Source organism: Ranitomeya variabilis, chromosome 2 (genome assembly GCF_051348905.1).
Source record: "Ranitomeya variabilis isolate aRanVar5 chromosome 2, aRanVar5.hap1, whole genome shotgun sequence".
Classification (NCBI taxonomy): Eukaryota; Metazoa; Chordata; class Amphibia; order Anura; family Dendrobatidae; genus Ranitomeya; species Ranitomeya variabilis.
Window position 1 is genome coordinate 817,861,325 of NC_135233.1, and position 16,821 is coordinate 817,878,145.

Genomic DNA, 16,821 nt, shown 5'->3' on the forward strand with positions numbered 1-16,821 from the left:
TGTCCCTTGTATGTAGTATTATTCGGTCACTATGTGGTCTGGTCATGGTGTGGTGGTATTTCTTCCTGTATGTGTTATTATTGGTCTTGGTATAGTGGATTGTGTTGTGTATGGCGGTCATTTGGTCTCTCTGATATTAATTAGGAGAAGATTCTTTATTTCCATTAGTTTTAATGCTTTGTACACAGCGGCGGAGATGCACTTACAGGGGGTTTCCTGTGGAAAAAAGTAATCACCTCTCCACAGGATAAGTGATAACGTATTGATTGGTGGGGGTCTGACTGCTTGGACCCATTCAGCAAAATGTGGAACTTTTTATCCCCATTAGACTGGAGTGGCATGTCTGACTAGATCACTGATCCATCCCTCAGTGGCTGCACTTGTTTTTTTCTGGAAGCCCCAAAGAGAATGAATGGAGCTGCGGTCAGAAATCCCACCTGCCACTGCATTTTAAAATAGTGATAAAAGTGTCCTGTCAGGGATAAAACTTCCCCATTCTTCCGATCGGTGCAGTTTCTAATGGTCGGACCTAAGTGATCACCTATCCTGTGGAGCCCATGGATCAGTGATAACTTGTTTTAACCAAGAACCCCATTAATGTAAACTACCGTAGTTATACATCCCAGTTATTGGGGCACACGGTAGATGTTCAGCAGCCGCCGGTGTTTTACAGCCGATGCTCCACTATAATGACAGATATTTGTATATAGCTGTAGGGTGGGCCCCTAGAGTCCATTCCTCTGGTGGGCCCCAGACACCCCAGTCCGACGCTGTCTGTACACATAGATTGCCATTGTGGTTTTTGTTTTTTAACTCACCCATTGAATTATAATTTAGAAGTCTGATCCAGAACCCAAATCAAAGTAGTGCATGTTGCTATTATTTTTTTTACACACAAACCATCGGTTCATATGTACAAATGTTCATGCGAACATTGACTTACATTGGTCAGTGTGTTGTCGGTATACGATCAGCTTTCATACAGACTTTTAAGATGTTCATCTGAATGAAACCTTACCAATATGGGAATACAAATTTAAGATCACCAAGGATGGCCGCGTGTCTGATTCGTAGTTGATTGACACTGAGATTCCCCTATGATCTCTAGAACCAAAAAATAGTATTGACTGAGAAATAGAGCTGTCTACTAAGACAGAACTACCTGTCTAATCTATATACATTGCATTCAACCCAGTATCCTAGCTACCAGGGGTCAGAGGGTGCAGCCACCGTGGGCCCCGTGCTCAGAGGGGCCCACCCAAAGCTACTGCCACTCTAAACTGTATCGGCGTGCACGGTAGAGCAAGAAAACATGATCGGCCTGCGCTACCGCTCTCTGTTCTGTAGACCACAGGTTGCTGTAAACCTACGGTATACAGAACGGCAGGCAGGGGCCCCATATCATAAGCGTCCTGCCCCGAATGTCCAGCTAGCCTGGCAGTTGCATTTCCCTTTACCTTCCACTGTAGCTCCGCCTCCAAGTTCCCTATTCAACTGGCTGCCAATCAGCAGAGGGAGAGGAGAGCAGGAGTGCTGCACATCTGACCAATTGGCTGCTCCTGCAGTTACTCCCTCCTGTCTCCTGAAACGCAACAGCCTGCCCTTCCCCCTCCTCCTCTGTACACCTCACTGTTTGGCAGCACGGGGGCAACAATACAAGGAAGAGAGACTGTCCTGTCTTCTGGTGAGGTGAAGGACTTGGATTTCATTTCCTCTTCAATAGCATATAGAAAATTTTCTTTGGTGTGGACTTTTCTGTCCTCCGTATCAGTCCCTTATCCTGGTATATGTCACCATTTCGTTCTTTAATGTATAGAAAAAAAATAAACCATTATACTCACCAGTGGCTTACATAGAAGTCATGGGGCCCCATAGCAGAAGTATAATGCATTCCCCATAGTCCTCCCTATAGTATAATGCACCCATATAGTCCACCAAACAGTATAATGCACCCCTATAGTCCTCCATATAGTATGACACAGCACATAGTCCTCCCTATAGTGTAATGCACTCCACATAGTCCTTATATAGTATAATGCATTGCCATAATCCTCCCTATAGTGTAATGCACTCCACATAATCCTTCATATAGTATAATGCACCCCTCATACTCCCTTATACAGTACAATGCGCCTCCCAGTCTTTCATAGTCCATATCCTTCATATAATATACAGTCCATAGTCTTCCATACAGTATAATATACAACCCATTTTTCATATAATGAACAGCCCATATCCTTAATATAATATAATGCACAGCTCATAGTCATCCATGTAGTAATGCACAGCCCATAGTCATCCATGTAGTATAATGCACTGCCAATACTCATCCATGTAGTATAATGCACAGCCCATATTCTTCATATAATATAATGCACAGCCCATAGTCTTCCATGTACGGTAGTAGTTTGGCCACAGTGTACTCGCTGATTTAAAAAAATACTCCCCTTCCCTCTGCTCCCCCGCCTCTTCTGAAGCCAGCAGCTGACTTCAGCTTGCAAGCTACAGGAGCACATGACATCACTGCCATGTGCTCCCCAGTTACATGCACGCTGCCGGCAGTCTGTATTGCCACTCACAGACCTAATGGTTCTATGCGCCGCAATGCACCTCAACTGGATGTGCTCCTTATCCTCTCTGCCCCAAATACTGGACTCCCCTCCTCCGTCCAGTGTCCTCTTGCAGTATCTACTAGCTATCTGTGCGTCATGCTGGGATTCGAATGTCCTGAGTGTGCGATGACAGCGCATTGATCTGCCTGCACTTTGTGGGGTAGACTCTTCAGGATCCTAGATTAGGTGAGTATAGAATTTTTTTTATTTTCTTTAAAATGTATGGTAGTAATGTGGGGGCATCAAAGTGTGGGGGGCCCACATACATTGTAGGGACTACTGTGGGAGACCCTTATACATTGTGGGGGCCATTATACAGGGTGGGAGTCAATGCAGGGGCCATTACACTAATGCGAGGACCATTTATCAGCTGGAGAACTTATGCAGGGGGCCATTATACAGCATGGGAACAAATACAGGGTTATTACCGTATATAGCGTGGGAGCTCATGCGTGGTCCACTATACAGCGGGAGCCCTAATGCAGGAGCCATTATACAGTTTGGGGCCTACCTTGAGGACCATCATATGATGTGGGGACTATTGTGGGGGCCATTATATAGTGCAGGAGCTAATGTGGGGGCCATTATACAATTTGAAGGCTACTGTGCGGGCCATTAGACAGTTTGGGGTCCTTTATATAGTATGGCAGCTACTCTGGAGGGCTATCATAAACTGAAAGGGCCATTATACAATGTGGGTACTATGGTTGGGACCTTTATACAGTTTGAGAACCACTGTGGTTGGCCATCATAAACTGTGGGAACGAGTTTGGGGGCCATTATACATTGTGGCAGCTAATGTGAGGACCATTATACAGTTTGGGGGGTACTGTGGGGGCCATGATACAGTGTGTGGACCATTATGCTATATTTTGGGGGAGCTGTGGGCCCATCATACTGTATATAGGAAAGCTGTGGGCTCATCATACTGTATATTGGGGAGCTCATGACCTATCATACTGTGTATAGGGGAGGTGTAGGGGTATTATAGTGTGTATGGGTGGGCTCAGGGGACTTTAAGTGTGAAGTAGATACTTAAGAACCATTATTATAGGCAGAGTATTGTGACCGTCAGATGTGCACATGGGGCATTATTACCTTCTAATGTAGACACTGTTTTCTAGCGCACTTGCACAGGTCATTAGTATTTTCTAGGAGCAATTTTACCATCTACAGGGCACAAAGACATTTTATTATGTAAGGGGGCACAGTGGTGGCATTATTATGTGGGGTGGTAAGACGAGCGCTGTTTTTGCCTCACAGCAAGTGCATTAATACGGACACTTGTGGCAACAGTGGCTCAGCATTGGGGTGACCGTACAATGTGAAGTTTGTGCAGGTTGGAAATAGATGGGGTTGGACTGGAAATGTAGGAAAGCACAATCTGCTATGCTTTAGCTAAAGTAAAAAAAAAATGGTATGACTGCACATACTGGCTAGACCGAGGCCTAAAGAACACATTTTTGGCTTCTGTCTTGTGAATTGTCACATATGGACACGTTACAGTATATAGTGGGAAAACCTTGCGATAAATGCAGTAGGCTAAGTGCAAAGACGCAATGTGCACAGACCATAACAGACATGCAGCTCTGGATCCTATAAAGTTACAATCTTTACGTTCGCTTGAATGTTGTTACGTAAAAAAGAATGCAATGTAGATTTTCATTTTGCAACAAAATTATTTTAACATAAAAAGTATTAAGGATTTGTTTCCTTTGTATAAAGCATAAATAATTATGTGTGACTGTCATTATAAACCAAAGAGTGGAAAGGCTTTTTCCTGTAATTTCCTGCAGATCACCACGCCTAACAGCCACAGTGAATAATTCTCCCATGACATCTAAAGGAAACACGTTTCTGGACGATGGATTAGACCGTAGCACAAAGGAGCAGTTCAGGATTTTCTCCTTTCCTAATTTCAGTGTCTTCTACAATGATACAAAGCTACTAAAATGTGCATGGAAAATGCATCTTCAGTAGATTAAAGGTTATTTGTATCAGAATTTTTTTGTATTTGTTAAATTTTGTGATGGTTTTCTTTTGTTTTTATATTATCACTCCAAAGGAAAAAATATACAAGCAAGAAAAGGGGGAGTGTTGAAAATGTCAATCTAACCTTATTTTAGAAAGGCAACGTACACGACAGTGAACTCGCCATGTGGTTGATGTGAATGGATATCGCCCATCTCGGGTCTCCACTTCTCACCCTAAGGCGGGGTTCATGTGACAGTATAAAAAAATCGTTCAGCGTCGTCTAGAAAAGTGAGATTTTCTTCTCAATTTTTATCCATCTAAATCTGTTTTTACATCAGCCGCTATTAATTATTTACAGTTTCCTGTTACAGAATTGCAATGTATCCGTAAAAAACAGATGTTGTACTGTGGCTTTCCACACCTATAGACTTGAATGGCCGAGTCTCAACCAATTTATGGAAGAAACTTGCGCATGCTGCAGATTAAGTCAGTGAAGAAGCAAATCACTCATCTGCACATCCGAGTTATGTCCATTTTTACCACAGAAAGCACTAGGGCCGAAAATACGGTCATGTGAACAAAGCCTTACACCACTCGCTGCTTACATTGGCTCTGCCTCCCTTCACTGCATCAAGACAAGGCGTTCTTTCCTTCAGCCAGTGGGATAACAAAAAGAACATTAGCTCCAATGCAAAAATCTCCAACAGGTCCCTCACCTATGATGATTCTAATAGGGTTCCTGTAGGCTGTAGGGCTGCGTGCAACCACAACCCCAGCACCCACTTTAGTCATGTTCCTAACAAATCACTGACATTTAGCTGGCAGATGTGTATAAACGGATGGATATGCCAAGCCTGACCAGAAGTGAAAGTTACCATAATAAATCACAATTTTATGGAACCCAGAACCCTGTTTTCTTATTGGAATAAATGGTTATTCCTAAAGAGGACAACTACTGGACTGTAATAAAGTTTAGGCAGGTGGGTAAAAATGCTGCAAAATAAGAATGCTTTAAAAATAGAGGTGTTATTAGTTTATTTTTTTATCAATTACGGTAACAAAATGCAGAGTGAATAAGAAAAATCTAAATCAATTCCATATTTGGTGTGACCGCGCATTGCCTTCAGAACAGCAGCACTTCTAGAGATACTTGTGGTCAGTTTCTGAAGGAACTTGGCAAGAATGTTATCCAGACATCTTGGGGAACTAACCACAGGTCTTGTGTGGATGTCACTTGCACAAATCCTTCCGTCTCTTCATGTAACCCCAGACAGACTCGATGATGGTGAGATCAGGGCTCTCTGGGGGCATATAATCCCTTCAGGATTCCTTGTTCTTCTTTACATTGAAGATTCCGTAGTTCTTAATCACATTGCCTGGATGGTTGGGGCCTTTGTCCTGCTGAAGAATACAGTATAAACTTCCTTCATGGAACTGCATAATAGATAAGTATCTGCCTGTATTTTTAAATATTAAGGACACCAAGAAATGGGCATCGTTGAGGGCAGAAGGTGCAGTGGTCAGCCATGGAATCTTTCTGCAGATGAGACCCACCATACTCACTTCCCTACAATATCAGAAGATGTCCAGCAGTGATATGAGCCCAGCACTGGCCGCAACCAGTGGGATCCAGCTACCCCCATCTACTCTTCAGAGAACTCTGGTCATAAGAGGTCTTCATGGAAGAATCGCAGCCCTAGCTATACCTTCAACATGGAAACAAGGCTAATTGCCTCAACTATGAAAAAAACATATGACCTGGAGTGTAGAAAAATGGCAACAGATGATTTAGGCTCAGTCAAAATGTGCAATGTATAAAGTATTATACACTTTGTACGCTTGCGACGCTCACCAGTTTTGTGATCATTGACTTAAGTGTTATTCTGTAATGTCTGATATCGTATGTAACTTGTCCCCTGTGAACTGCAAAGTGCTGTGGAATATGTTGGCACTATAGAAATAAAAATGGTTATTATTATTATTAAGGTGATATTCTGTTCACTTTAGGCTTTAAAACAATTTTAAAAAGTAGATGATTGTGCTGCCATCTAGTGGAGAATTAGAAAACAGCTATTTATTTTCACAATGATAGTTCCAAATGAAATAAAAAGCCTTGCTGAAAAATTTGCCTTTTGTTCATTTTCTGAAGGTGAGGTTAAGCAAAACAATGCACAGATAATATGTTTGAATGGAAGCAGGGAAACATTCCTAATCAGTAATTATGTAGCTGCCATTCCCCATAATAGCTAGCTCACATCTGATGCCTATTTGCAGGCTGCTGTTAAAATGATGGAAGATGGTCACATCAGGGACACTTCCTGACTTGTGAAATGAGCATTAGAGTGTAGTGTTAATTAGTTATTTCCACAATCATATTATTTTTCACAAGTACAGTAAATGCACACTTCTTGCTAATATACATAACAAGTCCAAAATGAAGTTTCTTTCCTGCACCTCTGTGTATCCAATTTCATGGAGTTGAATGGGCTATCTTATTGTTACAACATTTCCAAGCAAAACCTTGCTTCTCCTTAATGTGTAACACTTCCCTTCCTCTTCTGTGCACTCCTAACTACCCAACCTCTCTGAGCTGTGCAGGCAGCCAGATGACTGATCAATGTACAAAATAGCACAGGCTTTCAACACTGCTCTGCTATACTGTGCTGAGCTCTGCTGCATCCACCACAGATCTATTCCTCATCATCAAGCTAATCTAATCAAATGTACTTTAGTCTACTGTACACCATATGGCCCTGCTCAGTTATTTGTCAGCCCAGTTTTATCCTCTGCCATATTATATATCAACTCAGTTGGATATCTGTTTTTACATCAATGATTTGTTAGATGGTTTTAAGGAAAGAACAACAGGTCTGCAATCCACTCTGCTCTGCCCAACACTACATAATTTGTAATAACTAGAAACAGTAGAGATGACACAACCAGCACAAAGGTATGCTTGATGCCTTTTACAGACAGATCAAGGATTCAAAACTGCACGTGCCTCTCTGATGATGCATATGGCAGAGGATTATATTCTGCCATATGCATCAACAGTGTGGCATTTGCATTTTCACATCACTGATCTGTCTGCAGCAGAGCACAGAGCAGAGTGCAGGGCTGTTGATCTCTGCTTGAAACCAGCTAACAGATCAATTATATAAAAACACGCATGCAGCTATGTTTATGTAGATGGCAGAATATAAAATTAGCCTGGCAGACTTTACAATGTATAGAAGTATTAGGTGTCTTTTAAATACAGAATACACGCTATGTCAGCAATGCAAGCAGAGCAGAGCTGTACTGGAAGCCGGCTAAGAATGCACAGCACATGCTCGACCAGAAACTACAGCAGGAAAGATCCAATGGCAACCCAAGAGTAAACAGAGCCTGGAGGAGCATCGTAACAGGGATGATATGTGTAACATGGGGTTAACAAGGAGTTATATTGGCACAAATAAATAACAATATAAGTAAAGTTTCATAAGACCACATTGTAATTTGGAGAATTACTGTGAACTTCCTCAATAGATCTGTATTTGAAATAACAAGACTCCTATGCAGACACTGTCGATTCCTTCTCTCATGCCCTGGAATTTTATATCCACCATCAATGATATTTGTCCAATCCATAAATATCAACTTTAAATATAGCTAATTAGAAGCATTTCACAACATGTTACTTCGTTATCATACAGTTGGAGAAAGGGGCAGTAAATCTCAATAAACCCAAAACAAATGTTTTGAGGTTTATTTAAAGAATTGAAAACAAAATCAGATACAGTGAAACAAATTTGTTTTTGCTTGTTTTTTTGTTTTATTTCATACAAGACTAGAATGTTATCCTCTTTCATTTCCATAAATCAATTCCTAAATGTTTTATGTGTGAAATAAAATAGCAAAATGTCTATGCCAAAATTGTAGAAATACTTATAAAACTGTTGTGTAAGGTTATAGCTAGTGTAATTATCATTTTATGTAATAAAAAAAAAAGAGAAATGCCATAAACCTAAAGATCCTAAGCAATTTTGAGAGAGTGCAGCATAGTCAGGAATTGGGATTTTTTTTTATGTAACAACCTATCCTGGCTCAGAGTAGAAAGGCGACTTCTAGAATGTTTCTGAGCGCTCCTTATATCAGGTCCAAGAATTGTGCTCCTGTGAATTCTAGAAGGGATCCTGGGCCAGAACTTGTATGGCAGCATCAGCTCAAAGGCAGAATTCAGACCGGCTGTGTCACTGAAAGTTGTTCTATAAAAGTATATGATCCCTGTTATACAAAAAGGGGAACAAAATTAAAAAAAAATCTTTTGCACTGTAAAAACTTTTGAAATCACCGACACCCAAGATAACATTTTTGACATATTCACAATTTCTTAACTGCCTGTACATGATGATGATAAACTATTATCTACCTCTTCAGTAAGTCCATAAAATGAGTGGTTTACATTGTATAACATTTACTGTAAGGCTTTAATGTAAAATCTTTGAATGTATAAAGCAATGAAAATGAACAACTAGTAATTTGTTAAAGATACACATAATGTCATGTGTATGAATGAATGCGGCCAAGGTACAGTGCGGAATACATATGTTATGGGAAATAAGCCACTGACAGAAGGGGTTATCCTCCTCTTCCTAATAAAAGAATTCAGCGGAAACCATTCAGATGTACCGTTGTTCATATATTAATACATGGACATCTCTAATCTTCTCATGAGCTCCTTCGTGCTCGTTCGCTCACCACTAATTGGGATAATTTCGTTACAGGGATCGCAGGAAGCATGGATGACAGACCGGCTCTTGCATTCAAAACATCTATGTATTACTCTGAAATGCTGCTGCATTTCAGAAAAAAACAGTTGGGGTCGAGGTGACTAATCCAAGAGCTGTGTCCCCACAGACTTCTCCCCGTCCGCTCAGCTAGATAGATAGAGGGGTGTTTCCCTAAACACACACATTGGTAGAGACCTGTCAGTCTAGCGCAGCAGGTAGGGAGAAGCTGGCAGGTACCTGACTCTTCAACTTATCCCGATCGCACTTAGAATTATGTTTTTACCTGAACGCCAAAGAATTTCAGTGTAAAATATTATGTTTAGAAAGTAAGAGCTGCTCTCTGGTCCATGTGTCCCTTGTTCCCTGTAATGGAATGGTCCGATCAGGACAACTTCTGCTTTTAGGCCCTTTTAAGATATACAGACTGCGGCCTGGGACTCCCCTGTAAGAGCCAGCGTGAAGAGCTGATGAGAAGCAGCATTCCTGCAGGTATTCTCCCTCAAGCACCATGTTCTGAATCACTTGACAGTTCCCTTTAAGTGAATGAATAATGACTACAGCCCCCAATACAACTACTTCCTCTGTGTGATACATTAGAGAACACCGGCAAGAAAATACTCATTGACATTCAAGTCTTGCTATGATTCTTCCAACCCTTTCACCTCTACAGTGCTGTTAATTATTAACCACATACGTATCCCGCTGTCTGGCTTTACATTTAACTGATCTGAACGGAGACTGATTTCTGCTTCTGGTTCTCCAGCAGTGTAATGGACTTCTCTGACTTGTCAATATTCCTAATAAGATTCTCGAGTCTTCTTTTGATTTTCTTTTGGTCCTCTATGGCACATCCAATAATGATGGACTGGAACTTCTGATCAATGGGTCCTGGTGGGACATCAGAAGTACAAGCAGCATACAAAGACATCAACTGTTTCTTTCCACCTTCCAAGTTGTCCATGACTTTCTTCAGAATCTCATCAATAACTAAGGTGGCTTGTTGTAGGGATGAGGCTTGTTGTGGGTTTCTGATGGTTTCCACTGAGACTTCGACAGTCACTGTGCGGGTCATCAGACGTTCTGCAGTTAATGTTAGTTCTTCCCTTTCCCCTAGATAATAAATTGATATTCCAGTGAGTCAATGACATAAAATAGTTGCTCAGAAGCTATATTTATATGGTGTTCTTATAAATATTTATATTTAAAAAAAGAACTCCCATTATTTTTCTATAACTGAACCCCTCACCTGGCACATTTTGCATTTCTTACACATGGCGCACTTACTTCTAAGTAGTTTGCTTCCCTTCATCTATACTTTAGTATAATTTCCATTATGCTACAGCACACGATTGCACAGGCAGCTAGAGCCTCCTGTGAAAACAAACTATTATTCCCTTTATCTTCTCTCAAATAAACTAATATATTATAAGTATACAGACAGGAGCTATACAGTCATCATCAGTAACCGTCATAGCAGTTTCTGCCACTATTCCCAATCCCTATGGAAAATGTTAGCTTGAAAACGATCACACAGGTTGACATGTTGCTGATGCTGCACCTATATGAAGGATGTCAGAGAGAAAAATTAAAATCCATCTGCAGAAAGGGGACATATCACCCTTACATTGAATATATTGGATTAATTATCACTGGGAAAATGAGAAACTAATTATAACTGGGGAAGTGAGAGAGCTGACACTTCAACCTCCATTGAAGTAGGAGGCTCCTGCAGTGAACAAGTAATAACAAGGAATCTGATAAGAATTGCACAAAAAGACTAAAAATTTGTATACACAGCGGCAGAGAAGTAAAGGGGCTTTCTCTGCTCAAGCCAGTAGTCAGTGAGTTTGCATCGATACAAAATTTATGGAAGATATATTTTCGGCGTTGTATCAAAGGGACGAATATAATGCATTTATTCACATCACCATAAGGTCATTCTAAACCCTCCAGCGTAATATCATAGTTACATAGTTATTAAGGTTGAAGGAAGACTTTAAGTCCATCTAGTTCAACCCATAGCCTAACCTAACATGTTGATCCAGAGGAAGGCAAAAAAAAAACGTGGCAAAGAGTAAGCTCCACATTGGGGAAAAAAATTCCTTCCCAACTCCACATACGGCAATCAGACTAGTTCCCTAGATCAACGCCCTATCAAGGAATCTAGTGTATATAACCTGTAACATTATACTTTTCAAGAAAGGCATCCAGTCCCCTCTTAAATTTAAGTAATGAATCACTCATTACAACATCATACGGCAGAGAGTTCCATAGTCTCACTGCTCTTACAGTAAGGAATCCGTGTCTGTTATTATGCTTAAACCTTCTTTCCTCCAGAAGTAGAGGATGCCCCCTTGTCCCAGTCTCAGGTCTATGATTAAAAAGATCATCAGAAAGGTCTTTGTACTGTCCCCTCATATACTTATACATTAAAATAAGATCACCCCTTAGTCTTCGTTTTTCCAAACTAAACAGCCCCAAGTGTAATAATCTATCTTGGTATTGCAGACCCCCAGTCCTCTAATAACCTTGGTCGCTCTTCTCTGCACCCGCTCTAGTTCAGCTATGTCTTTCTTATACACCGGAGACCAGAACTGTACACAGTATTCTAAGTGTGGTCGAACTAGTGACTTGTATAGAGGTAAAATTATGTTCTCCTCATGAGCATCTATGCCTCTTTTAATGCATCCCATTATTTTATTTACCTTTGTAGCAGCTGCCTGACAATGGCCACTAAATGTGAGTTTGTCATCCACCCATACACCCAGGTCTTTTTCATTGACGGTTTTGCCCAGAGTTTTAGAATTAAGCACATAGTATTACTGTATTGATTACCCTGAAGAGTTTAGTGTCATCTGCAAATATTGAAATTCTACTCTGAATGCCCCCTACAAGGTCATTAATAAATATGTTAAAAAGAAGAGGGGCCCAATACTGACCCCTGTGGTACCCCACTGCTAACCGCGACCCAGTCCGAGTGTGCTCCATTAATAACCACCCTTTGTTTCCTATCCCTGAGCCAGCTCTCAACCCACTTACACATATTTTCCCCTATCCCCATTATTCTCATTTTATGCATCAACCTTTTGTGTGGCACCGTATCAAAAGCTTTTGAAAAGTCCATATACACTACATCTACTGGGTTCCCTTCGTCTAGTCCAGAACTTACCTCTTCATAGAAGCTGATCAGATTAGTCTGACATGAACGGTCCCTAGTAAACCCGTGCTGATACTGGGTCATGAGGTTATTCCTCTTCAGATACTGCAGCATAGAATCCCTTAGAATGCCCTCCAGGATTTTGCCCACAGTAGAGGTTAAGCTTACTGGCCTATAATTTCCGAGTTCAGTTTTTGTCCCCTTTTTGAATATTGGCACCACATTTGCTATACGCCAGTCCTGTGGTACAGACCCTGTTATTATGGACTCTTTAAAGATTAAAAATAATGGTCTATCAATGACTGTACTTAATTCCTGCAGTACTCGGGGGTGTATCCCATCCGGGCCCGGAGATTTGTCAATTTTAGTGATTTTTAGACGCCGCCGTACTTCCTGCTGGGTTAAGCAGGTGACACTTAATAGGGAATTTTTGTTATCACTGATCATATTGTCTGCCATGGGATTTTCTTGTGTAAATACTGATGAAAAAAAGTCATTTAGCATATGGGCTTTTTCCTCATCCTCATCCACCATTTCATCCAGACTATGTCATGTCGGACGCTGTTCAGACCAGGTCGTTCGACAGACAGCGGTAATTCTGCTTTTGTCCACTATGCGCTCATTGGCGTCGGCTAGATTTTATCTAGCTAGTCCGGGGTTAAATTACCTGGTGCTCAGATTGGAAGCTGGGCCATGCCCACTGCCTTTATATAGTTCTCCTGAACATTGGGCGTCGCCGATTATAGCTCCTGTCTTGTGCGTTGTTATCTCGGTCTGGAGTGGTGAGCTAGTAGCTGGATTATCGTTGCTGGTGGTGTATTTCCCTTTGTCTTATTTACTCCTTCCTATATTTGTATTTATTTTGCCCTGCGCATTTATAGTGTATTCCTGAGTGACTGCGGCGTGGTGTATATTTTCGGTTATCCTTGTCTGTGCTAACTGTGGGTATTGGTGTATGATCTTTTCACCGGGTGGTGGGCGGTGGTTTCAGCCTTGGGTTGAAACAGGAGACAGGGTGAGGGTTGAGGCCTAGACATGCACACCATCAGTGTAAACTCTAGGTAGAGGGTCAGTCAGGATTTCCCTAGTCTGAGGGAAATTGCAGGGGCCCGGGTTATTAGCTCTTGCCCACCTAGTCTCCCCGTGACATTATAATCGGCCTTAAAAAAAAAAGGGGGTTTCCTTTTTTTTTTTTGTTTTGTCATGGATCCCATGACTTCCATAACCCGCCAGTTGGAGGCGCTGTCCCTACAGGTCACTGAGTTGAGGGGGGCAGTGCAGCAACAGGGACTAGCAGTATCTAATGTGCAAGCTGGAGCGACAGGTAGAGTTGCTGAGCCTAAGTTTCCTTTGCCTGAAAAATTTGCTGGGGAACGTGTCATGAATCCCAATGGCTAGGGATAGCAAGGGACAAGCAAAGTAATACAAAATATCGGACGAGCTCTAGGGTGATGGAACCTGGGCTGACCGCTGCCCTACGCCTGAGAAACGCAACTAGAGATAGCCAGGGAGCGTGCCTACGTTGGTTCTAGACGCCACGCACCAGCCTAAGAGCTAACTAGTACTGCAGAGAAAATAAAGACCTCACTTGCCTCCAGAGGAATGAACCCCAAAAGGTATAGTTGCCCCCCACATGTATTGACGGTGAAATGAGAGGAAGGCACACACATAGAGATGATATATATAGGTTCAGCAAATTGAGGCCCGCTGTAAACTAGAAAGCAGAACGATACAAAAGGGGTCTGAGCGGTCAGCAAAAAACCCTAATCAAAAAACCATCCTGAGATTACAAGAACCCATGTGCCAACTCATGGCACATGGGGAGAACCTCAGTCCACTAGAGCTACCAGCTAGCATAGAGACATAATAAGCAAGCTGGACAAAAAAAACAACAACTGAAAATCAGCACTTAGCTTATCCTGAAAGATCTGGGAGCAGGTAGGCTGGAACCAAACAGAGCACATCTGAATACATTGATAGCCGGCAAGGGAATGACAGAAAGGCCAGGTAAAATAGGAAACACCCAGCCTCTGATGGACAGGTGGAAACCAAAGGCCGCAACCCACCAAAGTCACCCAGTACCAGCAGTAACCACCAGAGGGAGCCCACAAACAGAATCCACAACAGTACCCCCCCCTTGAGGAGGGGTCACCGAACCCTCACGAGAACCCCCAGGGCGATCAGGGTGAGCTCTATGGAAGGCGCGGACCAAATCAGTCGCATGAACATCGGAGGCGACCACCCAGGAATTATCCTCCTGACCATAACCCTTCCACTTAACCAAATACTGGAGTTTGCGTCTGGAAACACGAGAATCCAAGATCTTCTCAACAACATACTCCAATTCTCCCTCCACCAGCACCGGAGCAGGAGGCTCAACCGAAGGAACAACGGGCACCTCATACCTCCACAACAATGACCGATGGAACACATTATGAATAGCAAACGATGCTGGGAGATCCAAACGAAAAGATACAGGGTTAAGAATCTCCGAGATCCTATAAGGACCGATGAACCGAGGCTTGAACTTAGGAGAAGAGACCTTCATAGGGACAAAACGAGAAGACAACCACACCAAATCCCCAACAAGAAGTCGGGGACCCACGCGGCGACGGCGATTAGCAAACTGCTGAGTCTTCTCCTGAGATAACTTCAAATTGTCCACCACCTGGTTCCAAATCTGATGCAGCCTGTCCACCACCACGTCCACTCCAGGACAATCCGAAGACTCCACCTGACCAGAGGAAAAACGAGGATGAAACCCCGAATTACAAAAAAAAGGAGAGACCAACGTGGCAGAACTAGCCCGATTATTAAGAGCAAATTCGGCCAGTGGCAAAAAAGCAACCCAGTCATCTTGATCAGCAGAAACAAAACACCTCAAATAAGTTTCCAAGGTCTGATTAGTTCGCTCCGTCTGGCCATTCGTCTGAGGATGGAATGCAGACGAGAAAGACAAATCAATGCCCATCTTGGCACAAAACGTCCGCCAAAATCTAGACACAAACTGGGATCCCCTGTCAGAAACGATATTCTCCGGAATCCCATGCAAACGAACCACGTTCTGAAAAAATAAAGGGACCAACTCAGAGGAGGAAGGCAACTTAGGCAAGGGCACCAAATGAACCATCTTAGAAAAGCGGTCACACACAACCCAGATAACGGACATTTTCTGTGAAACCGGGAGATCAGAAACAAAATCCATGGAAATGTGCGTCCAAGGCCTCTTCGGGATGGGCAAGGATAACAACAACCCACTGGCCCGAGAACAGCAAGGCTTAGCTCGAGCACACACTTCACAAGACTGCACAAAGGTACGCACATCCCTAGACAAGGAAGGCCACCAAAAAGACCTGGCCACCAAGTCTCTAGTACCAAATATTCCAGGATGACCAGCCAACACAGAAGAATGGACCTCGGAGATGACTCTACTGGTCCAATCATCCGGAACAAACAGTCTTTCTGGTGGACAACGATCCGGTTTATCCACCTGAAACTCCTGCAATGCACGTCGCAAGTCTGGGGATACGGCGGACAATATTACCCCATCCCTAAGGATACCAGTAGGCCCAGAGTCTCCAGGAGAGTCAGGCACAAAACTCCTGGAAAGAGCATCTGCCTTCACATTCTTTGAACCTGGCAGGTATGAAACCACGAAATTGAAACGAGAAAAAAACAACGACCAACGAGCCTGTCTAGGATTCAAACGCCTGGCAGACTCAAGGTAAATGAGATTCTTGTGATCAGTCAAGACCACCACACGATGTTTAGCACCCTCAAGCCAATGACGCCACTCCTCAAATGCCCACTTCATGGCCAAAAGCTCCCGATTACCCACATCATAATTGCGCTCGGCGGGCGAGAATTTTCTAGAGAAGAATGCACATGGCTTCATCACCGAGCCATTAGAACTTCTCTGTGACAAAACCGCCCCCGCTCCAATCTCGGAAGCATCAACCTCAACCTGAAAAAGAAGTGAAACATCTGGTTGACACAACACAGGAGCAGAAGAAAACCGGCGCTTAAGTTCCTGAAAGGCCTCCACGGCCGCAGGAGACCAATCAGCAACATCAGCACCCTTTTTAGTCAAATCAGTCAAAGGTTTAACAATACTGGAAAAATTAGCAATGAACCGACGATAAAAATTAGCAAACCCCAAGAACTTCTGAAGGCTCTTAACAGATGTAGGTTGTGTCCAGTCACAAATCGCCTGAACCTTGACGGGATCCATCTCAATAGTAGAAGGAGAAAAAATGTACCCCAAAAAAGAAATCTTCTGGACTCCGAAGAGACACTTTGAGCCCTT

The 16,821-nt window shown here is 42.6% G+C and overlaps 1 protein-coding gene across 1 annotated transcript in view; it reads right to left on the bottom strand.

The window, feature by feature from the left end:
* Positions 1-5,611: 5,611 nt before the first annotated feature.
* Positions 5,612-16,821, bottom strand: part of BAG2 (BAG cochaperone 2) — a 94,923-nt gene continuing 83,713 nt past the window's right edge. The window contains exon 3 of the mRNA XM_077289999.1: positions 5,612-10,468. Within this exon, the coding sequence (XP_077146114.1) occupies positions 10,077-10,468 (392 nt within the window). The 3' untranslated portion in view covers positions 5,612-10,076. The remainder of the gene's footprint in view (positions 10,469-16,821) is intronic.